We start from the raw sequence: 25,220 nt of genomic DNA on the forward strand, positions 1-25,220 counted from the left end.
TGGCGATGAATTGAAGGAGCTGAGTGATGTCTTGTACAGTGAGGTTTGTGCGTTTCTTGAGCGTCCTGTCTGTTTTTAATTTTTCTTGTACTATCTGTATGGTGGCTTCCGTGGGTGTTCATAAACATCAGCGCTGGATCAGGGAGGCCATAGAGATCCGTAAGCGAAGCCCGAGGACCATCAACCGAGATGAGGGAGCATACATGCTCTCCCATACCTGGAGTGCCATCTTGCAGGGGAAGAACTGACAGTAGAAGGCGTGACCGACCTGTCAATCCAGACAGGAAGGCCACGCCTTTGGAATCATCAGCTGATAAAAGATGCGTCACCAATAACATCCGGTGACACTCTGAGGAAGACAACAGTCGTACGTCGAAACATGTCAGGTAAACAAACCCAAAAACTAGATGTCTGATAAAGAAACAAAAAAACTATCCACACAGAAAGGCCCTCGCCGGCCATGGGGCTCGAACCCAAGACCTTCTTGCTGTGAGGCGACAGCGCTAACCACTACACCATCGTGCCGCCTAGAGCTCACTCTGAAATATTTAATTAAGTGAAAGTGAGATTGAACTTCGGTGGGATTTGAGCATAAAAACAATGGGTAAATGTAAATTGAAATTCACATCACTGGTTTGCCTGCAGATGTCCTTACCCTGTTCATTGTGGAAAAGTCTCTTTCACAATTCACGCTCGACACCGGCACAACAAGGGCAATCGCTGCTGAGTGGCTGAGTAATGGGTTTATCTGCCCCCATTCATCGCACTCGCTTGCGAGGAGTGTTCTACCAATTTAACATCCTGACAAAGACGGCAAGCAGTTGATGTTAGGCCGACCTCAGTCACTACCTCTTCATCCTGAGGTGAATTTCGATCCCTCTTTTTGAAATAATTCAAGATGCTCATGATCTGAATTAACAAAACAAATTTAGCATCAGTTTAATAAGGATCGGAGATTTTCTGTTCCAGCTGTATCGTCTACAATAAGGCTGACATTGTCACCTGACATTCACCGCGTTGCATTAAGGCCTGCGTTAGTGGAGAAACACTCATCAGTAAATTTGAAAACGATCACATTCGAGTCAAGAAGTTAATTTAATTAAGTAGGTAACTAACATTACATTCCCTTAATTATGTGGCCTAATAGCTTCACCTTTAGAAGGTAGCCTGTTAGAAAAGGCTAAAAATAATTTAACGTCTTCCGTCTCGCCAGTAACAAATCGCGTTAAGGCTACCAGCACTAATTCTCAAAAGTGGCCTCGAAGTTCGCTCTCTGTTAGAATAGACTACTTTTCCCTTTTAACATGTACATGCAGACCGAGATTAGTTTATCACTGCTGTCACTTCACGTCTCCATCACTTGGATAGACTGCGCACATACAGTGTCAAGCGGGAAGCACTTCGCTGGTGAATTTGGAAACGACCTGATCCTGGTAGGATGATGAAGTTAATTTGATGAATTAGATAACGACGTAGGGCGAACTAATATTGCCTCAAAATAGCCTACTGTTGCCTTACAGAAAAGGTAAGTTTGCCAGTATGAAATGGACAAAGTAATTTTACTGAAACAGAACACTTAACATCGTCCATCAATGCGCTCTCCCTGCGCCTATAAAGCACAATAGCGTAGCCTAAATGTCACCTTCTCAATCGTGTCAAAGGCTACATAAAGTTGTGTAAACTTACCTTAACATGTAGATGCAGACAGGATGGAGCTTATCAGAGTTGTCTCCTCACGCTGTCTCAGATAGGCAACGCACGCAATGTCAGGCCGGCTGCGTCAGTGTGGGCGTGTGGGCGGGCGCGGACCGAGACTATGGTGGCCCAAATTAGACTATGGCGGCCCGCCATAGTCTCGTCAATGTGTGGGAAACACTGTTTATGAAGTGAATTGGTTGGACCAGCTCTTATTTAGGGATTTCATATGAAATCCATTTTAATTCTGTCTTGTAATGCAATAAAACAGAACCAACCCCAAGGGGGATGAATACTTTTGCAAGACACTGTAAGTAAAAAGAAATGACATCCATCATTACTTTAAGACATGAAGTGACTTTTTTTTTTTAAATCTAAAAAATAAAGAAAAACCATTGAATAAAAGGTGTGTCCAAACTTCTGGCTGGTACTCTGTGTGTGTGTGTGTGTGGGTGGCTATTTCCTGAACACACCCCTTGGAAAGGTCTCTGCAGTTTGCCCCTGACTTGACCTCAGTGTTATTAACAGTTGACTACTCACACTTGTCTGTGAAGATTCTCAGTCATCCTGGTCATAGAGAGCAACTGGACTTTTTACCACCCACAGTTTACCATGACCTGGATGACTGAGAATCTTCAGACATGTTTCCACACGCTTTGGGATGAGAACCCTTCGACTGGTGTCAGAACTGAAGCCTTTCGGATGAGAGGTGAAATGTCTTCAAGAATCTTCAAGCAAGTCCAGTTGCTCTCTTTTACCACCCACAGTACTCGCACTGTTTATGAAGGTGATTCATTTCCGATCATGATGAAACAGAAGATCAGATACTTCAGTTTTGTTGTAACTTCCGCAATTTCTGTTTTGCATCAGCCACACAGGAGCGAACACTGAAGCGCTGAGTGCTGGAGGAGCCTGATTCAGTGCAGTGAGCCCAGATTCTGTCTGAAAACAGCTTCAGTAAAACGCCCAGCGTGTGTCAGGATAAAAACTGGTGTTTAACTCCTGCAACTGCTGCAGCAATTATTACCAAATTAAAGTAAGTGCACTTAATTATTATAATAAAGTGTGTAGAGCTGCAGTGAGATACATTTATCTTTTATTAACTGACTTCTTTTATAGGTATGGGCACTTAACACACATTTTTTTTTTAATTACTCACCTCTTCAGTTAATAGAATCAAGTCCTGGGAAATATCAGACAGTGGAACGGCCTCAGTGTGTGTGTGTGTGTTTGCACTGTTCAAAATTTCATCTTGTGAATTAGGCACTTGTGTTAGGACTGGGACTGTTTTGGCCTCTAGAGGCCACTGTTATTTCCTTTTCTGGCCATGTTTGTTTTGGGCCTCTAGAGGTCACCACTGTGTTCTGTGTTTTGTTTTTGTCTTATTGCCTGTTTCCTGCCCCGCCCTGTCCTTAATTAGTTTGTGTATTTATACCCCTGAGTTCAGTCCTCTTGTCACGGAGTCTTTGTGCTGTTATGTTTAGCTCCAGTAACCTCTGTTCCGATTTCCTCGCCCGTGTCTTTGTGGTTTTTGTACTTTGCTTTCTTTTGGACTTTGTGTTTACCATTTTGGATCCTCTGAGCATTTGTATTTTTGCCTCTTCTTTTCTGGTTTTTTGGCTCTTTGTTTCTTTGAACTTTTGTTTTTTTCCTGGTTATCTTCTGAGCGTTTGGATTATACGTTTGTTTTTGCCTTGGATTGTAAATATTGTAAATAAACCTTTTGATACTTTTTCTACTTCTGCCTCATGCCTCTGCATTTGAGTCATCCCCCTGGTGGCCTAGTGGGGGTTTGCTGGATTATCACACCAGCGAACGAGGTTCGAATCCCAGCAAAACCCTAACAACTTGTAATAGTTCCTGATGTGGGTGGAGCACAGAAGCACAGCAGGCGAGAGTTGATGTTCACATAAACGCTATTTTGTTATTTTAGCTTTTCAGCTTCATTCGTTCATTCATTTATTCAATCATACACATGCGTTGGGGTCGGGGAGCTCCTCTTCTCTGCTCTCCCCCTCCTTTAATGCTCAGTCCCTGCGACAAACAAACACACCCACACACACTAATGACACCAGGTGTAATGACTTAGCCACTTACCTTCCCCGACCCTGACCTCCATTCACAAACTGCCGCTTGGCCACGCCCCCGTTGCTACAACACTATATTGCCCTTTTGTACACAATACAAAAGCTCCGTTCACCTGACCAGGTTGATGCGACATGAATCTGATTTTCTGTGATTAAAGATGTGATTTATTTTTTATTAATTTTTTTCAGAACTGTGTGGACACGTGAATAAATCAGAATTGTGTAAAGAAGCTTGTGATGTGAATGTAGCCAAAGATGACACATACATGTAGCTGAGATGCAATTTAACTTAATTTTTTAGGGTTTCCCTTCTATAGCTGTACCACACATTTTACCTTTGATACACTTCCATTACCTCCATGTCAGTTTTTTTTTTCTTTATTCTCCACCCACTAGCCGAGCCATGCCTTCAGGCCTGTCAGCCTCAGAGTCACTCTGCCCTCACACCGACAGCAAGACATCCCTGCCGTATGGAGACGACAAGCTGAAAGATGAGGACCAAGTGGAGAACGAGGAGGAGGAGACCATCATGGAGAGGAACTGGATCTGTCCAAATCTGCCCAGCAGGTGCACATGGCAGCTCAGGGGTCCGAACACAGACTCTCCTCATGTCCACACACAACGGTGAGGAGCGGTTGATCACTGAAACTCTTCACTTTTTTTCACTTTAGAAGGTGTGCGTGTATGTGTGTGTGTGATGTTTTAGTAGGGTCCTGCATCATCAGAATCCGAATTACTTTATTAATCCCCGGAGGGAAATTCAAATTTGCTACCAAGCTCCTGAATCAGAGAAGAAGTAAACATGTCTAAAAATAGAAGATAAAATCTTCTGAAAAAAGAATAAAGTAAAATAAATTTAAATAACTTCAAGTAAAAGCAAAATGAAGTGATTCTATATACAATGATTCCTATATACATATATTGCACCTGAGTTAAGGATATAGTGTACATGGTAAGACAGTGTACCACAGTTATACAGTGGCCTTGCACAGCCTGACTGCAACAGGTAGGAATGATTTCCTGGGGGTCTCAGTTGTGCAGCGTGGAAGAATCAGTCGTTTACTGAACGTGCTCCTGTGGCTGATCAGCTCCTCATGTAGAGGGTGGGAAGGACAGTCTGAGGTTGTTTGTTTGTTTTTATTTTGGACAGTGTCCTCTTCTCCAACACCACTGTCGGAGAGTCCAGTTCCTCACCTACAACATAGCCAGTCTTCCTGATGATCTTATTGAGTCTGTTAGTGTCCTTCACCCTCAAGCCGCTGCCCCAGCAGACGACAGTGGTACAGGATGGCACTGGCCACCACAGACTCTTAGAACATCCGCAGCATCATTCGGTAGATGTTGAAGGACCTCAGCCGTCTCAGAAAATAGAGATGGCTCTGGCCCTTTTTGTATACAGCGTCCACGTTTTTGGACCAGTCCAAGTACACACCCAGGTACTTGTATTCCTCCACCATGTCCACACTGACCCCTTGGATGTTAACAGGGTTCACTGGAGCCCTATTCTCTTCAGATCAACCACCAGTTCTTTCGTCTTCATCACGTTGAGCTGTAGGTGGTTCTTCCTGCTCCACGTGACAAAGTTGTCGACCACCATCCTGTACTCGCTCTCATCACCACCGGTAATACATCCAACCACTGCAGAGTCATCAGAAAATTTCTGGAGGTGGCAGGTCTCCGTGCAGTAGTTGAAATCAGTGGTGTAGAGAGTGAAAAGGAGAAAGGACAGTCCCTTGCGGAGCCCTGGTGTTGCTGATCACTCTGTCCGACACACAGCACTGCAAGCGCACGTACTGTGGTCTGCCAGTCAAATAATCCACAATCCAGGACACCAGTGGGGCATTCAACTGCATCGCTGTCAACTTCTCACCCAGCAGAGCCGGCCGGATGGTGTCAAAAGTCAAGTCAAGATTATTTGTATAGCGTTTTTAACAATAAACATTGTCGCAAAGCAGCTTTACACAATTTGAACGACTTAAAACATGAGCTAATTTTATCCCTAATCTATCCCCAATGATGAAGCCTGTGGCGATGGTGGCAAGGAAAAACTCCCTCAGACAACATGAGGAAGAAACCTCGAGAGGAACCAGACTCAAAAGGGAACCCATCCTCATTTGGGCAACAACAGACAACATGACTATAACATTAACAGTTTTAACATGAAGTCAGTTTCGTTGATGTTATAAACTCTTCATTGATGGAAACTTGAGTGCAAAACTGTTCATGACAACTGCAGTCCTAAAGTTAGCAAGTCAACTGTAGTCCTCAGCCATAAAAGCATTACTGTAAGAGTCCAGAGCGTCCTCCAGGTGTGACTTTCAACTGTCCTCATGGGGCCGTCCTCCACAGGAGCGATGCGATGAGACTCCAACCAGACACAGGGCACCAGGATGGATCAGGCAGGTCTGAGGAGCAGAAGAGGTTCAGCATCTCAATCTCAGGACCAACATGTAACTCAGAGGGACAGATTTGGGAAGGAGAGAAAACACAGGTTGTTAGGTATGCCCAGTGTCACCTGAATAAGTAGGAACAGTATACATATTGCACTGAGTACAAGCAGGGACTTCGGCAACTAACTATGACAGCATAACTAAAAGGGGAGAGCCAGAAGGTAACACAAGCATGAGGGAGCCCCGGGACATAAAGCAGCAGCCACTACACCGTCAACAAACTCGAGTGAGCAAGCGAGTGGGGGAGTGACAGCATCCATACATCCCAGTTTACCAAAACACTCTGTCTGAGGATCCTCCAGATCTACACCTTTACTGTACCTCATAAACACCATTAACACAAGGCTTGACTAAACAGATATGTTTTCAGCCGAGACTTAAACACTGAGACTGTGTCTGATTCCCGAACACTACTTGGAAGGCTGTTCCATAACTGTGGGGCTTTGTAAGAAAAGGCTCCGCCCCCTGATGTAGCCTTCACTATACGAGGTACCAGCAGATAGCCTGCACCTTTTAATCTAAGTAGGCGTGGCGGGTCATAGAGGAGCAGAAGTTCACTCAGGTACTGTGGTGCGAGACCATTTAGTGCTTTAAAGGTCAATAGTAGTATTTTATAATCAATACGAACTTTGATTGGGAGCCAATGCAGTGTGGATAAGACAGGCGTGATGTGGTCATATTTTCTAGTTCTAGTAAGGACTCTTGCTGCTGCATTTTGAACTAACTGGAGCTTGTTTATGCACTTATTGGAACATCCAGACAGTAAGGCATTACAATAATCCAACCTGGAGGGAACGAAATCATGAACTAGTTTTTCCGCGACACGTAGTGACATTAAATTTCTTATCTTACCAATATTTCTGAGATGAAAGAAAGCTATCCGGGTAATGTTATCGATGTGAGTTTCGAATGAAAGACTGGGGTCAATAATCACTCCGAGGTCTTTTACTGCTGCACGTGAAGAAACAGAAAGAAAGGCCATCCAGAGTTACTGTGGAATCAGAAAACTTACTTCTAGCTGCATGTGGTCCAAGTACAAGTACTTCAGTCTTGTCAGAGTTAAGCAGAAGGAAGTTAATAAGCATCCAGTGTCTAATGTCCTTCACACATTCCTCAATTCTATTAAGCTGGTGTCTCTCATCAGGTTTTGCAGAAACATACAACTGTGTGTCATCAGCATAACAGTGGAAACGAATACAATGTTTACGAATAATATCACCCAGAAGTAACTTATGTAAAGAAAAAAGCAGTGGACCCAAGACAGAACCTTGTGGAACACCAAACTTTACCTCAGTACGTCTAGAAATATCACCATTTACAACCCCGATTCCAAAAAAGTTGGGACAAAGTACAAATTGTCAATAAAAATGGAATGCAATGATGTGGAAGTTTCAAAATTCCATATTTTATTCAGAATAGAACATAGATGACATATCAAATGTTTAAACTGAGAAAATATATCATTTAAAGAGAAAAATTAGATGATTTTTTAAATTTCATGACAACACATCTCAAAGTTGGGACAAGGCCATGTTTACCACTGTGAGACATCCCCTTTTCTCTTTACAACAGTCTGTAAACGTCTGGGGACTGAGGAGACAAGTTGCTCAAGTTTAGGGATAGGAATGTTAACCCATTCTTGTCTAATGTAGGATTCTAGTTGCTCAACTGTCTTAGGTCTTTTTTGTCGTATCTTCCATTTTATGATGCGCCAAATGTTTTCTATGGGTGAAAGATCTGGACTGCAGGCTGGCCAGTTCAGTACCCGGACCCTTCTTCTACGCAGCCATGATGCTGTAATTGATGCAGTATGTGGTTTGGCATTGTCATGTTGGAAAATGCAAGGTCTTCCCTGAAAGAGACGTCGTCTGGATGGGAGCATATGTTGCTCTAGAACCTGGATATACCTTTCAGCATTGATGGTGTCTTTCCAGATGTGTAAGCTGCCCATGCCACACGCACTAATGCAACCCCATACCATCAGAGATGCAGGCTTCTGAACTGAGCGCTGATAACAACTTGGGTCGTCCTTCTCCTCTTTAGTCTGAATGACACGGCGTCCCTGATTTCCATAAAGAACTTCAAATTTTGATTCGTCTGACCACAGAACAGTTTTCCACTTTGCCACAGTCCATTTTAAATGAGCCTTGGCCCAGAGAAGACGTCTGCGCTTCTGGATCATGTTTAGATACGGCTTCTTCTTTGAACTATAGAGTTTTAGCTGGCAATGGCAGATGGCACGGTGAATTGTGTTCACAGATAATGTTCTCTGGAAATATTCCTGAGCCCATTTTGTGATTTCCAATACAGAAGCATGCCTGTATGTGATGCAGTGCCGTCTAAGGGCCCGAAGATCACAGGCACCCAGTATGGTTTTCCGGCCTTGATCCTTACACACAGAGATTCTTCAAGATTCTCTGAATCTTTTGATGATATTATGCACTGTAGATGATGATATGTTCAAACTCTTTGCAGTTTTACACTGTTGAACTCCTTTCTGATATTGCTCCACTATTTGTCAGCGCAGAATTAGGGGGATTGGTGATCCTCTTCCCATCTTTACTTCTGAGAGCCGCTGCCACTCCAAGATCAAATCAAATCAAGTTTATTTGTACAGCGCTTTTAACAATAAACATTGTCGCAAAGCAGCTTTACAGAATTTGAACGACTTAAAACATGAGCTAATTTTATCCCTAATCTATCTATCCCCAATGAGCAAGCCTGTGGCGACGGTGGCAAGGAAAAACTCCCTCAGACGACATGAGGAAGAAACCTCGAGAGGAACCAGACTCAAAAGGGAACCCATCCTCATTTGGGCAACAACAGACAGCCTGACTATAATATTAACAGTTTTAACAGGTATAACCCTCAACTGTCCTCATGGGGCCGTCCTTCACAGGAGTGGGGCGATAAAACTCCGACCAGACACAGGGCACCAGGATGGATCAAGCAGGTCCGAGGGGCAGAAGAGGCCAGCATCTCAATCCCAGGATCAACATGCAACTCAGAGGGACAGATGGGGGGGAGATGCTCTTTTTATACCCAGTCATGTTAATGACCTATTGCCAATTGACCTAATGAGTTGCAATTTGGTCCTCCAGCTGTTCTTTTTTTGTACCTTTAACTTTTCCAGCCTCTTATTGCCCCGTCCCAACTTTTTTGAGATGTGTTGCTGTCATGAAATTTCAAATGAGCCAATATTTGGCATGAAATTTCAAAATGTCTCACTTTCGACATTTGATATGTTGTCTATGTTCTATTGTGAATACAATATCAGTTTTTGAGATTTGTAAATTATTGCATTCCGTTTTTATTTACTATTTGTACTTTGTACCAACTTTTTTGGAATCAGGGTTGTATATCAACATACTGATAACGATCAGTTAAATAAGAGCTGAGCCAGGAGAGGGCCGTTCCCTTAACTCCCACAACATTTTCTAGTCTATCCAGAAGAATGGAATGATCAATGGTATCAAATGCAGCACTAAGGTCAAGCAACACAAGTAGCAAGACACAGCCCTGATCAGACGCCAACAGTAGGTCGTTTACTACTTTAACCAGAGCTGTCTCTGTGCTATGATGAGGTCTAAATCCTGACTGATACATTTCATGGATGTTATTCCTATGTAAATATGAGCATAACTGCTGTGCCACAGCTTTTTCAAGGATCTTGGAGATAAAGGGGAGGTTTGATATTGGCTGATAATTGGACAGCTGACAGGGATCAAGGACAGGTTTTTTAATCAGGGGTTTGAAAAAAAAGCGCTGGAGAAATAAAAAACCATGATCCTCACAGTGCTGGCTGGCTTGTCCAGGTGGCTGTAGACTTTGTTGAGCAGGTAGATGATTGCGTCCTCTACTCCAAGACGGGGCTGGTAGACGAACTGAAGGGGGTCAAGAAGTGGTTGGACCATAGGCCCGATCTGCTCCAGAATAAGTCTCTCTAGGGTCTTCATAATGTGTGATGTCAATGCCACGGGCCTGTGTTCTTTGAAGTCACCGGGACACGGCTTCTTCGGTACAGGGACAAAGCATGACATCTTCCACAGCACGGGGACCCTCTGAAGACCCAGGCTTATGTTGAAGACATGCTGAAGTACTCCACTTAGCTGGAGGGCACAGGTCTTCGGGGCCCTGGGGCTAACACCATCTGGGCCTGCTGAGTTTCCTGCATGGAGTCTCTTCAGCTGTCTTCTCACTTGCTCCTCACTGATGATCGGTGTGGAGGTGTCGGGTGGGGGAGGAATGAAGTTGTTTCTTGGCGGGGTGTGCTCAGCCAGGGGGTCTGTTGAGGAAGTGCGAGTGAGGTCCTGAAATGGGGATGAGGTTGGGCAAGAAGAGGCAGGGGAGGGGAGAGAATGTGAAGTGTGTGATTGTAGCCATCCCGCAGAAGAGTGGTGGTGGTGGGTTGGTCATGCCATCGGATCTGTTGAAGTAAAGATTCAGCTTATTCGCCCTTTCCACATTGCCATCCACTCCTTCGCTGTTGGTTGGCTTGTAGCCAGTGCTGGTCTTCATTCCACTCCACACCTCTCTCATGTTGTTCTGTTGGAGTTTCTACTCCAACTTCCTCCTGTACTTTTCCTTGGCCTCCCTGATCGTTGGTCTCCGTTCATGCTGTACTCCTCATACCTCCTCCTTGTTGCTGGCTCTGAAAGCCCTCTTCTCATTTAAGAGGGCTTTTATGTCCTTCGTTTCCCACGGCTTGTTGTTGGGGTAACAGCTGACAGTCCTAGCTGGGACAATGGTCTCCACACAGAAGTTGATGTATCCCGTGATGCACTCTGTGAACCCATCCATGTCGTTTCTGTGGGGCTCACACAGTGTCTGCCAGTCTGTCACCTCGAAGCATCCCTGCAGTGTCTCGTTGGCCTCATCTGTCCATCTCCTCACTAACTTTGATGTGGTGGGTAGTCTCGTCACCAGAGACACATAGCAGGGGGAGAGGTAAATCAGGTTGTGGTCTGACCTGCCCGGGGGAGGGGGGGGGGGAAGAGCTGTAAGCCTCTTTAACATTAGCATACAGCAGGTCTATTGTTCTTCCCTCTCTGGTAGGACAGTTCACAAATTGGGTGAAAGTGGAAAGTGTTTTGTCCAAATTAATATGACTAAAGTCACCCAAGATAGCAACGAATGCACTCAGGTGTTGAGTCTGTAGCCGGGCTATTGTAGAGTGAATGGTGTCACAAGCAGTGTTCGGGTTTGCAGAGGGGGGAATATAAACAGCCACCATGATAACATTAGAAAACTCCCTGGGCAGATAATATGGATGAAGTCCGACAGCACACAGTTCAACATCCAGGCTGCAGATGCGCTCCTTCATGGTGATGTGAGCTGAATTACACCACCGGTTGTTCACAAGAATGGCAAGCCCTCCCCCTTTGCGCTTACCGCTCCTGGCACAGTCTCTGTCTGCATGCACCGTGTGAAAGCCCTTGATTGTAGCGTTATCGTTGGGACCATCCCGGTGCAGCCATGTCTCCACGAAGCACATTAAACTGCATATTCTGGACCAATTTCATTTTTTTTATATGAAAGTATGTCCCTTTACACACTCCTCCAGAAGGGTAATTTTGCACAAGGTCATCTGTCTACAATAAAAAATAAAATAACAAAACCCATCTGGAAAAATCCCAAGGGAGTTGGGAGCCAGATTCGTGACATTACCTGCGGAAGCACCAGCAGGCTGCGCGAGCTTTGCACGGTTTCAGTAGACTGAACAAGGTAGGTGGTGGGGTTTCTCTATATATAAGAAATTATTTATCTTATATAGAAAGAAACGACTTGGAATTTGTAATAGATGAATCGGGCACGCAGTGTATTTTTGTTGAACTGTTTTCAAATGGTAATGAGGGGAAAAAAATCGTCATTGGCTGCGTGTACTGTCCTCCTAATACAGACATTCAACAATTTAATAACCAATTGACAGAACGCCTGAATAACATCAACAAAGAAAAGAGTACTTGCTACATTCTTGGAGACTATAACATAGACTTGCTTAAAACCTCGCATTCCCCTACTACTGATCACATTAATAACATTTTCTCTAACTCCTTTTTCCCCTCTTGTATACAAGCCCACCAGGATTACCCCACACTCTGCTACCTTAATTGATAACATGTACACAAACATTGACTACACGGCTGGGATTATGGTAACAGATATATCGGATCACTTTCCGATATTCCTTATATCTGATTTAGTGGAACCAACTAGGAAGACAGACAAAATATCTTACCGTCTCATTAACATGACAAATATTCAGAAATTTACAGAATCCCTATCAGGTATAGTTTGGGACAACATGCTTACCGAGGTGGACACAGAGAAAGCTTACAATCAGTTTCTTGAAACGTACGGATCTTTATATGAAAAATGTTTTCCTAAGAAAAATGCAATTTTCAACCATTCTTGAAAAAAACCTTGTTTAAGTAGTGGAATATTAAAATCAATACGCAGAAAAAACAAACTTTATGCTAAGTACGTCAAGAACCCTACACCCCTTAATCACAGTGTCTACAAAAAGTACCGAAATCAGCTAAATCATCTCCTTAGAACTGCAAAGAAAGAATACTATCACAGAAAGTTTACTGAAGCCACTTCTAATATAAAACAAACATGGAGAATGATAAACAACGTCTTAAATCATGACAAAATAAAAACACCTGGTCCAAACAAAATTCAAATTGGAAATAAAACTATCGAAAATAAAGAACTATGTGATGAATTCAATAATTTTTTTTTTTTGTCAATATTGGGCCTTCACTAGAAAGCAAAATACAAAAAGGACCACAGGACCCTCTGAACTAGCCTGGGCCCGCCCATCCTAAGTGTGACGCAACACGGGGGGCTGTTGCGAACTTAGTCTGGCAAGGCAAGCTATCTCCAGCTCTTCCAAGCTCCCGAAAAATCGGGAGCCAATCAACTTTGAGCATCTCCAACGGCCCTGGGTAGAGGCATGTTCAAGGCAGTGACGTAGTAGAACTGCGACCGGAAGCCATAGATTGTTTACAGAATCTATGCCGGAAGTGCTTCATTCACTAGAAACATTACGAACATGGAGCAGCGGCAAGCCTTTGACACAGCAGTTGATGCTGTATTGAAAGCATTCAACGGGAAGTTCATTATTATCGTCCTCTTCCTCTTCAGCTCCTCCTTCTTCTTCCTGTTACTCAAGCAGTTTCCGTCGCGTCACATACGTCAGAGGAAAGAGTGATGTGATTGGTTTAAGCTTCGTCACAGCCTTTTCTGGCTTCGACCAGTAGCAAACTGAGGCATTTCAAGGAGGCGGGTCAACCACGTGCTTTGGGAAACGGTTGGGCTTAATATCTATGCCAGACCAAATGCTCGCAGAGCTTTGAAGTTGCGTTAGCCAGACTACCTCTGAACTACATTACCTTATAGTGCAGTGGATAACTGCATATTTCATTAAAATCATTCAGATGGTGAAACAAACATCAAATTTGGCACAGATACTCTTCAGAGTCCTGTCTTTCTAAAAAGGGCATTGGCCACGCAAAAAATTCAAAATGGCGGCCATTTTTCAAGATGGCCGCTGGTGAGTGACAAATTTAAGTTCTTCGTGTAATATATTTCCATGTATTTGCTCTTTTAGTATTTTTTTTTTTGCCCTTATAAGCTCATTTTGTGAAACATAATATTTTCTGTTACCATCACAGTGTAATATAGCATCAAATGTGGTAGCCAAAATGGCTGCCGCACAATGAAAACAATGATATTTCTTTGACAAATTAAAGCCAAATCAAGCAAAAAAAAAATTAGGGAGTGGATCTTGGCTTGCATGATTTCATATCCCATAAAACATATCTTAGTGACAATAAGATAATAGAAAAAAAATCAATAAAGAATGGTGGGGGAAAATCAAAATTTTAAAAAGAGTGAATGTAGGCACACAACCAGGGCACACTGGTGACAGTCACTGCTGTGTAACTCAGCATGGGGTTCAGTGTCTGCTGATCTAGCTTTACTAATCCTATAGTATTAGATGGGTCTGCTCTAGTCCATACATTGCCACCAAAGAGAGGGAAAACCTTTGAGGGCTATGCACTATTGGACTTCCTGCCAGTGATACAGTCCTACAGTAGCAAACACACTGCCACACATCTTGTCTTTGATGTATGCACCACATCAAGTCTCAAAGCTGACACCAGGATCCAACGTGGCCAGGGAGGGAGGCGCAAGGTGACAGACAAGAACACCATTCCATCCAACTGGCGCAATTTCCTCAGACACAATGACAACAAAACTAAGTTGTTCCAATTCCTGGCAGACAAGGTTGCCCAGATGTCTGCAGCAAACCTGGTTATTGTGACAAAAGGATCTGCTGTCCTCAGCACCCATGAGACTGGCCTTCAGGAGCTGGACAAGTGCACTCATGAGGAAGCTGACAGCCGCATCTTTGTGCATGCGAAGTATGCTGTGGAACATGGGAGCAAAGCCATTGTGATCAAGGCAAATGACACAGATATTGTCATCATTGCACTGAGTGTCTTCCACATACTTCAGAGTCTGGGGTTGGAGTACCTTTGGGTGGCATTTGGCCAAGGCCAGAGCTTGCGATGGATCAGCATCCATGACATGTGTAAACATATGAGCCAGGAAAAGATCTCTGGCATCTTGTTCTTTCATGCCTTCACAGGCTGTGACACCGTCTCAGCCTTCACGAACAAGGGCAAGAAGACAGCTTGGCAAACGTGGGACATCTGTCCTGAGGCCTCCCCTGTATTCTCCAAACTGAGTCAGTACCCTCTCACAGTAGAAGAGGGTGACCTGCAGATCCTGGAGAAGTTTGTCATACTCATGTATGACAGGTCCAGCACTGCTGCCACTGTGGATGAGGCCAGGTTTGACATGTTTGCAAGGAAACAAAGGCCCTATGAGGCCATTCCACCAACCAAAGCAGCTCTGCTTCAACATACAAAGCATGCTGCTTACCAGGCTGGTTGTGTGTGGGGCCAAGCAACCCAATGTCAGCCAGAACCAGAGAGTCCTGCTGACTGGGGATGGCAGAAGTCAGGTGAAGCATGGCAGGTTTTCTGGACAGCCAACTCTCCCATAGCCAAGAGTTGCCAACAGCTAACCAAGTGTGGCTGCAAAGCAGGCTGTCGTGGCAGGTGCAAATGCTACAAGCTGGGTCTTACCTGCACAGCTTTGTGTAGTTGCAAGTGTGAAGTCTAAATCTCTTTTTATATCTCAAATTTTTTCTTTATTTTTGTATTTTTTAAATATTATGGTATAATTTTTTTTGTTTATATATTATATAGCCAAAACAATCACAGTAACATGCCCATGTTCAGTGTCTTGAATCCAGGTATACATGATATCTTTCCTATAGTTACTGTTTGTATATTTTACCCTATGGTATTTTTGGTGGCCAACTTCGATGCTGTCTTGACCCATGTCATGGCCAGTTTGGCTCGAATAACATATTAATAAACTTCCTTGATTAAAACACATCATTGGATCAAAAAATCGTGTCTTTATCTGAATTAGTTGCTGAGGTATTAAGTTTTTTACCATTTGTGGCTGCCATTTTGGACGCCATCTTGGATATTTCCGAAGCAACACTTTCTGTAACTAAAATTACCTGTATGCAGCAACTTATCACCCAAATCCATGGAGTTGAGCTCAAAAATTCTGCATACTTTGTCCATTATGTAACCTCATCCAATCACTTTCAACCACAGATGTTGGCCATCTTGAAAAATGGTTGCCATCTTGGATTTTCATGTGGCCAACGCCTTTTTTTGAAAAGAGCAGGTCCTGGAGACAATCTGTGCCAAATTTCATGCTTGTTTCACCATCTGAACAATTTTTACAGTTATCTGTTGTACTATTACAAGTAGAATCTAATTTATCGACTTTTATACCACCAACTAATGCCAAAATCACAGACATCATCAAAAACCTAAAAGATTCAGCTGCTGGGCATGACAGACTACAGAAAAAGGATCAGGAGCATTCGTCACAGGCTGCACACGAGCTAGTGCATGCGCACATAAAGAGGAAGTTCCCCTCAGCACCGCCATCATATTCAAGTTCGAGTTAAGTGTTTGTCATATGCACAGTAAGGAAATGTCCTCTTGCACAATGAAATTCTTAGTTTACTGTCCACCATGAATGCCAATTACAAATAAATAGGTGGAAGAAGTAATACAAAGTAAAGGCAATATAGTGCAAAATAAAAGCAAAAACACCCAATATAGTACAAAATAAAGGTAAATGTACTGCAAAATAGGTAGTGTAATACAAAAATAAGGCAATGATCGGACGTAGCAGCAGAAGGGCAGTAATGTGCAAACAATGTAACAGATGTAAACAGTCAAGAAACATCAAAAAGAACAGTAATGTGTAAACAGATGTAAACAGTCAAGGACAGTTTACAGGGAGGTAGTCCATGGTTATAGACTCCTGTCAGCTGTTCAGGAGTCTGATAGCGGTGGGAAAGAAAGAGTTCTTTAGTCTGACAGTCTTGCATTTCACACTTCTGTACCTCCGGGCTGAGGGTAGAAGTGTGAACAGTCTGTGCTGGGGGTGGGTGGGGCCTTTGAGGTTGGAGGCAGCTCTCCTGTGGACTCTGTGGTGGTAGATGCTCTGCAGAGAGGTCAGTGGCGTTTTGGTGATCCTCTCAGCAATCTTCACCACCCTCTGCAGGCATTTGCAGTCCATAGCTGTAGCGCTGCTGTACCACACAGTGATGCAGTTGGTCAGGATGCTCTCAATCATGCAGCTGTAGAAGTTGCTGAGGATCTTGGGTGACATACCAAACTTTCTCAGCCTCCTCAGAAAATACAGTCACTGTTGAGCCTTCCTAACCAGCTGTGTGGCGTTAAGTGTCCATGTGAAGTCCTTACTGATGCGAACACCCAGATATTTGAAGCTGCTCACCCTCTCCACCTCAAGCTCCCAGATGAACAGTGGCCAATGAGGTCTCCACTCCTTTCTCATGTCCACTATCATCTCCTTCATCTTGTCCGTGTTGAGGGTGAGGTTGTTGTCCTCACACCATGACACCAGACTGGCCACCTCCCTCCTGTAGGCTGTTTCATCTCCACCAGTGATGCGTCCTATCACTGTGGTGTCATCCGTGAACTTCAGGATGATGATGTCCTTGTGGGAGGTGACACAGTCATGGGTGAATAGGGTGTAGCGGATGGGGCTGAGGACGCATCCCTGTGGGGTGCCAATGTTTGTTATGATGCTGGTTGAAGTCCTACTACCAATCCTGACAGCCTGGGGCTTGCCAGTCAGGAAGTCGAGGAGCCAGTCACAGAGGGTGGAGTGCAAACTAAGTGTGGACAGTTTATGGGTGAGTTTGTGGGGGATGACCGTGTTGAAGGCAGAGCTGTAGTCAACAAAGAGCATCCTGATGTAAGAGACTTTGTTTTCCAGGTGGGAGAGGACATAATGGAGGGCAGCAGCAATGGCATCTGAGGTGGACCTGTTGGGCCTGTAGGCATACTGCAGGGGATCCGATATGCTGCTCTGAATGTAGGCCAGTACCACTCACTCAAAACACTTTGAGATGATTGCAGTGAGTGCTATCGACCTGTAATCATTCAGGCAGGTGGGTGGGCTCTTCTTGGGAAGAGGGACGATGGTTGTGGTCTTGAAGCAGGAGGGAACAGTGCTCTGGCTGAGGTAAAGGTTGAAGATGGCGGTGAAAACATCAGCCAGCTCATTGGCACATACTCTGAGGGCCTGCCCAGGGATTTTGTCTGGTCCTGCCTCCTTCCTGGGGTTGATTTTCCTCAGAGCTTTGTGTACCTGGCCTGATGAGACTGTTGGTGGGGGGTTGGGTGGTCCAGGTGTGTGTGTGTGTGTCCTCTCTGTGCTGTAGCTGGAGGTCTCAAAGCGGGTGTAGAAAGTGTTGAGGTCATCTGTCAGGCTGTCTGTGGAGCTGATGGTGCTGGTGGTGGTGCTGTAGTCTGTGATGTGCTGCAGGCCTTGCCATATCCACCCAGGGTCAGCAGTAGAATAGAAGCCATCCAGCTTCTCTCTGTACTGCCTCTTGGCCGCTGTAATGGCTTTCCTCAGTCCGTACTTTGCCGCTTTGTACTCTGTCTCATTGCCTGATCTACAGTAAATGCAAGAGACCGAGCGCGCAGCATGCATCGTACCTGACTGTTTACCCAGGGCTTTTGGTTGGGGAACTTCCTGATCTGTATGGTGGGCACGATGTTGCAGACACATGTGCTGATGTACCCAGTCACATACTCAGCATAGTCCTGTATACTGACAGAAGAGTTCTCCAAAGTGGCTGCAGCTTTAAACACATCCCAGTCTGTCCGAGAAAAACAGTCCTGAAGGGTGCTCTCAGTCTCTGGGCTCCAGAGTTTGACTTGTTTGGTGACAGGATTTGTTTGTTTTAGTCTTTGTCTGTAGGCCAGATACAGGAACAAAGAGATGTTGTCCGAGTGTCCGAAGTGGGGGCAGAGTGTGGCCCTGTATGCACCACGTATGTTGCTGTAAACATGGTCTAGTGTGTTCTTATTATGGGTGGGGATGTCCACATGTTGATAATATTTAGGGAATACAGTCCATAAATTGCACTGATTAAAGTCACTGGCGATGATAAAACCAGTGTCGGGATGAGCCAACTCTAACACGCTGATGTCGTCATGGAGTTTGCTGAGTGCTGCCATGGAGTTAGCTCACGGGGGGGATGTAAACAGCGGCCAAAAACACAGCAGTGAATTCCCTTGGTAGATAATAGGGGCGGCATTTCAGCAATAACAGCTCCACATTTGGCGAACAGTGCTTATAAACAGTCTGTATATCTCTACACCAAGAGTTGTTAATAAACTAAACACACACACACACACACACACACACACACACACCTCCCCCTTTAGCCTTACCGGAGGCTGCAGTCCGGTCTCCTTGGTGTACAGAGTGAGTCTGTAGCTGAATGGCGCATTCTGGGATTTTGTCTGAGAGCCAGGTCTAAGTGAAAATTAGAGCGCAGCGCACACTTATTTCCCGCTGAGCTGTGATTCTAGCTCTTAATCCGTCCAGTTTGTTTTCCAATGACTGCACATTGGCTAGCAGGAGGCTGGGTAGCAGTGGTTGGCTAGCGCAAGCTTTTAGCCTAGCATGGAGCCCCCCCCCCTGCCTTGCTTGCGTCGCTGTCTCCGGAGCGCACTCCTGGGGTCAGCATACTCACTCGGGCCCGGTGCTTCAGGGCTTACCTGGGACTGGTGGTGGTTGCGGGAGCGAACAATGAGTTGTAGCTCCGGTGGTATAAAGCCAGTACATTCCAAATGGCTGTGTGTTAGCAATGTCTAGCAGTGCTTGTCTGCTATATGTTAGCAGTGCATGACACTTGTGCACTGTAGAAAGAACAGAAAATACACACACACAAAAAAAGCCGGCATTCAAGAGTGGAGCGAGCAAACGCGTCTGCCTCGAGGGGCGCCATGACGTTTGATCATGCCAGAAAGTCTGATTTTACAGGAAGAATCTCCATGATTATTAGAGTACCAAAAAAAACCCCAACAACACACATTTGTGTCCCCAGCACCCCACATGTGTCAGCTATTGTCAGGGTTGCAGTTATAGAAGATTAATCAACATCTCCTGACCAATCAGAATGGAGAATTCAGCAGGTGATGTCAGCACATAAGTGTCATTCAGCAGGAAGTGCGGAAAGAATTAGTGTTACTAAAATACAGGTTTTAGTGATGTATAATCCAGGATATAATCCTGACTCCCGCTCAGTGTTCCCAGGATAGGCTCCAGAACCTTGGAGATGCTGACTGGGATGAATACCAGAATACTGTCCCAATAAATACTGGAATATTTTACCATTAAATTTTGGAATATTCTTTAGCAATTATTACTGGAATACCAAAACATTTTTGAATACTCTTTTTGTCAGTAAATACTTGAATAAAGCTTACTGAAAGTGCGTGAGTGCTTGAGTGAGCACTGTATAAATGATATAATGCCCTCACTTTCCCTGCAGGACAAAGGCTCCCAGCATTCTACCCAACATCCTGAAGCACATTGGAGACACACCACTGGTTTGCGTCAACAAGATTCCCAAAATGTTTGGAGTGAAGTGTGAAATCTGTGAGTAGGAGTGCTGTAGTAGTGTGTTTGCAGTTTTATAGGAATATTTCCTAACCACTGAACTCTGTAAAGTGCTTTCCCTTCTGTAACACACCCAACACAGTTCAGATGAACTTTGTGTAGGACACGCACCTAAACTCACGGAACGGCCTGTAGCTTCCCCAGTTTCTAAAAATGTTCCTAAATAAGGATTTTCTAGCATTCCTGAAAAGGTCCCTTCAATTCAAACTTCTCCATGTTCTCTGCAGTAGAGTTCCTAAGTTTTCAAAATGTTTCCTGAGGTGAAAACGTTTGAGTTCCTTAAAAACTTCTTAAAGGAAGATCTTCTCATGAAGGTGCATGAGGTCAGAAGTTTTTTCCAAGTTACAGAAAAGGTTCTAGCAGTGACAAAATGTTCCAGAGTTCCTGAAAATGTTTCCTGCAGTAAAACTTTCCCAACTCATCCAAAATGGTTCCTTTGGTCAAAATGTGCCAGAGTTTTTGAAAAAGTATCCTGCTGGAAGACCTTCCCAAATTCCTAAGTTTCTTGCAGTGAAAACCTCTCCAAGTTACCAAAATGGCTCCTTTGGTGAAAAGGTTCCTATAGTGATAAATAAATGTTCCTGTAGTGATAGATAAATGTTCCTGCAATGCAAAATAGGTGCCTAAAGTGAAAAAATTTCCCAAGTTTCTGAAAAGGTTCCTGCAATTAAAAGGAGTTCCTCACAATTCCTGCAGGAAGAACACATTCTCAAGTTACCAAGTTGGTTCCTCTTTCTGAAAAGGTACCTGGGGTGAACACTGAGCTAAGTTCCTAAAAAAGTTATTGCAATGAAAACATTCCAGAGCGGGCGGCACGGTGGTGTAGCGGTTAGCACTGTCGCCTCACAGCAAGAAGGTCCGGGTTCGAGCCCCGTGGCCAGAGAGGGCCTTTCTGTGCAGAGTTTGCATGTTCTCCCCGTGTCCGCGTGGGTTTCCTCCGGGTGCTCTGGTTTCCCCCACAGTCCAAAGACATGCAGGTTAGGTTAACTGGTGACTCTAAATTGAGCGTAGGTGTGAATGTGAGTGTGAATGGTTGTCTGTGTCTATGTGTCAGCCCTGTGATGACCTGGCGACTTGTCCAGGGTGTACCCCGCCTTTCGCCCGTAGTCAGCTGGAATAGGCTCCAGCTTGCCTGCGACCCTGTAGAACAGGTTAAAGCGGCTAGAGATGATGAGATGAGATGAGACATTCCAGAGCTCCTGAAAAGTTTTCTGCGGTGAAAATATTCCCAGGTTCTTAAAAAGGATCCTTCGGGAAGACTTTTTAGATTCCTGTAGCAGTTCGTAGGAGGGGGAGGAGCACAGAAAGACGGCAGGCCAGAATAAAGTTCCATAATTGTGGCAGACCACAGAATCCAGGGACACATGTCGGCCCAGGGGCATTTTGAGTTATTGACAGATTCAGAAAGTACAGTTTCTAAGCTTTCCAATGATGCCTTCCATGTGGAGATCTGACAATATTTGAAGAATGTGTGGCCTTTTGAAAGTGTATACTTCTTAAAACAGGAAAGGGAGAAAATCGCCCTCAAAGTTTTCCATCTCAGCTACTCTGGGTGTAGGGCGGGCACATAATGGTGCTCATTTGCATGACATTAAGGAAAGCCCTACCCCCTACGAGCTAGCACGATACTACTTTCATGTAAACAAAGATCACTACGTCAGTTTTCCTTCCATGCAAAGTATGCCCAACACAATTAAGTACAAAAATAAGTCCTAAAGTATACTTTAACGTTTTGTGGTTGAAAAATTACTCACACTGTAAGAAAGAAAGATAGCACGATGATGACACAACTAACACAACACTAGTTTCATGTAAAGCCTCGGTCACAACCGGCCGTACAGTACGCGCTCCTACAGCCGGTCTACACGCAAAAAACGCAAGAAACGCACGGAGAGCGCGCATGAAACGCACGAGAGCGCGCGTGTGAAAAGCACGAGAGCGCGCGTGTGAAAAGCACGAGAGCGCGCGTGTGATGTGCTGATTTTCGAGTCGCAGACCGGCCGCAGAGGTTCTTTGTCATGTCAAACAAACTCTACGGGCGCTTACGTTTTTTTCAGGTTGCAAGACAAACTTACGGCCAACGTGCGTCTTTCTCCGTGAACAAAAAAACCCCGCAGCGATTTGGGAAACGCCAAAAAATCGTACGTCCGGTTGTGACCTAGGCTTAACCAAACCACAACACTCTCCGTTACATGCAAAAATAACCACACAGCCTTAGATTAATAAACTTACTCCATCAGAAAGAGAAACGTCGCCTTGCACACACCAATGCCTCCGATGGAATGTAATCCTAGAACGGTCCGTGTATCATTCAATCATTCAAGTATTCCATTCAATCTGGAAAACGAGGTTGCGGTTTTTTTTTTTGCTAGAAATGGTGATCTCCGATGTAAATACCGAAGTGTCTGTTTCGCGGTGTTTCAGCTCCTCTGTGCTCTGTTTAGCTTCCTCATTCCATAGTGAAATCACACGTTTCTATGCAGGTTAAGTAGCCACGCGCTCAACTCGGATCATACAGCTGATTCGCGGAAAAAAAAAACAAATGACTTAAATCATCATGTGAATGGCCCATATGGTAATTTACCCACACCCCCAGCAGGCTACAGGCCTGACAAAAACGAGAGAATTTGCAACAAAAAATGTATGCTTTTCCAACAAAACAATCTATTATCTGAAATACTGATTGCATTCTTCAAGATCTCAACTTGCACATGATGGAAAAAAACAAAAATCACAAATTTCGAAAAAAAAATGCTTCTTTTGCGATTTATCTCGGATTCGTTTCGGCCGACATGTGTCCCTGGATTCTGTGGTCTGCCACAAGTGTATTTATTTGTTCTTTTCAGACACAAATATATTTCAGTCCCACAGAACACACCAGTTGGCTGGTTCAAGAGAGAGCTGCCTTCCTCTGCTCTCTCTCTCTTTATATAGGGCGCGGTCACTGGGAAGACACACAAACACAGGTTAATTGACATCAGGTGTAGTGATTCTGCCACCTTCCCTGACTCCGCCCTCCTGTCACAGACCGGCGCTTGACCACGCCCCCGCTGCCACATACCCCCACCGTCCGACTCAGGCCGGGCAGCCGTCCGGCCTGCAGCCGACTCCTCTCCCCCCCCCTCCCCCCCTTGACGGGAGAGAAAGTCCACCACAACCATCTGCGCCCCTGGCCTGTGGATCACCTTGAAATTAAAGGGTTGGAGTGCCAGATACCAACGGGTGATCCGCGCGTTGGCATCCTTCATGCGGTGGAGCCACTGGAGGGGAGCGTGGTCCGAACAGAGGGTGAAAGGGCCTCCCAGCAGGTAGTTGCGGAGGGCGAGGACTGCCCACTTGATCGCGAGGCGCTCCTTTTCTATCGTGCTGTAGCACCCCTCGCATACTGACAGCTTTCTGCTGATGTACAGCACTGGATGATCCTCCCCCTCCACCTCCTGGGACAACACGGCCCCCAGCCCTCTGTCAGACGCATCCGTCTGTAACATAAAAGGGAGAGAAAAGTCAGGGGAGTGTAATAGTGGCCCCCCGCACAGTGCAGCCTTTACCTCAGAGAAAGCCTGCTGGCCTTGCTCCATCCACTGGACCGGATCTGGTGCCCCCTTTTTAGTGAGATCAGTCAGCGGGCTGGTGACATCCGAATAATTAGGTATAAACCTACGATAGTAGCCAGCCAGCCCCTGTCTCACCCCCTTTTTGGTCTTGGGCCTCGGGCAGGCCGCAATTGCTGCTGTCTTGTTAATTTGGGGACGCACCTGCCCGTTGCCCAAGTGGAAGCCCAGGTACTGTACTTCCACCCGCCCAATCGCACACTTCTTTGGGTTGGCTGTGAGACCCGCTCGCCTCAGCGACTTAAGGATGGCCCTCAGGTGTTGTAAGTGCCGCTGCCAGTCATTACTATAAATAATGATATCGTCGTGGCATGGGGGCGGAGGACCCTGTCCATCAGCCGCTGAAACATAGCGGGCGCCCCAAACAGCCCAAAAGGAAGTGTGACAAACTGGTGTAAGCCGAACGGTGTGGAAAAGGCTGTTTTTGTTTTTTTTTTCTCGGGATAATGGAGTCAAGGGGATCTGCCAATAACCCTTTGTCAAATCCAGTGTCGAGTAAAAGCGAGCCGTGCCTAGCCGATCGAGCAACTCAATACGAGGCATTGGATACGCGTCGAATTTAGACACCGTTTTGACTTTTCTGTAGTCCACACAGAACCGGACCGACCCTTCGGCCTTGGGAACCAAGACCACCGGGCTGCTCCAGTCACTGTGGGACTCCTCGACAATGCCCATCTCGAGCATGGCCTCGAGTTCTTCCTGAACCACTTTTTTCTTGTGTTCGGGCAGCCTGTAAGGGCAGCTGTGCACTACCACCCCCGGGGGCATCTCAATGTGGTGCTCTATGAGGTTGGTGCGGCCGGGCAGGGGCGAGAACACGTCCGAAAACTCGGTCTGCAACTGGGCGACCTCCGCTAGTTGGGTCGGGGAGAGGTGGTCTCCACAGGGGACCGGAGAGGTATGCGATGCCAATGCGCCCTTTTGAACCTCCGGCCCCAGCTCTGCCTTCTCCGGAACCACCGACACCAACGCTTACAGGGACCTCCTCGTTCCAGAGTTTGAGTAGACTGAGGTGGTAAATCTGTAGCACCCCACCCCTGTCCGTTCGCCTCACCTCATAGTCGACGTCCCTGACTCGCCGTGTGACTTCAAAGGGTCCTTGCCACTTGGCGATCAATTTGGAGCTCAATGTGGGCAACAGTACGAGTACTTTATCTCCCGGTGCGAACTCCCTAAGGCGCGTACCCCTGTTGTACAGGCGGGTTTGCCATTCTTGGGCCTGCCACAAATTCTCCTGGGTTAGGTGTGTGGAGTTTTGCGCG

General features: G+C 45.4%; 1 protein-coding gene across 3 annotated transcripts in view; it reads left to right on the forward strand.

Moving 5' to 3' along the window:
• LOC132892095 (cystathionine beta-synthase-like protein) overlaps positions 1-25,220 on the forward strand; it is a 110,836-nt gene that overhangs the window by 19,388 nt on the left and 66,228 nt on the right. The window contains exons 2-4 of one of the 3 annotated variants that reach the window (XM_060930488.1): positions 2,566-2,731; positions 4,179-4,406; positions 20,220-20,326. In XM_060930488.1, the coding sequence (XP_060786471.1) occupies positions 4,186-4,406; positions 20,220-20,326 (328 nt within the window). In that variant the 5' untranslated portion in view covers positions 2,566-2,731; positions 4,179-4,185. Of the gene's footprint in view, positions 1-2,565; positions 2,732-4,178; positions 4,407-20,219; positions 20,327-25,220 lie in introns of those variants that run through there. The other 2 variants (XM_060930489.1, XM_060930490.1) reach the window with 2 other exon arrangements.

This window comes from Neoarius graeffei, chromosome 9 (genome assembly GCF_027579695.1).
Source record: "Neoarius graeffei isolate fNeoGra1 chromosome 9, fNeoGra1.pri, whole genome shotgun sequence".
Lineage (NCBI taxonomy): Eukaryota > Metazoa > Chordata > Actinopteri > Siluriformes > Ariidae > Neoarius > Neoarius graeffei.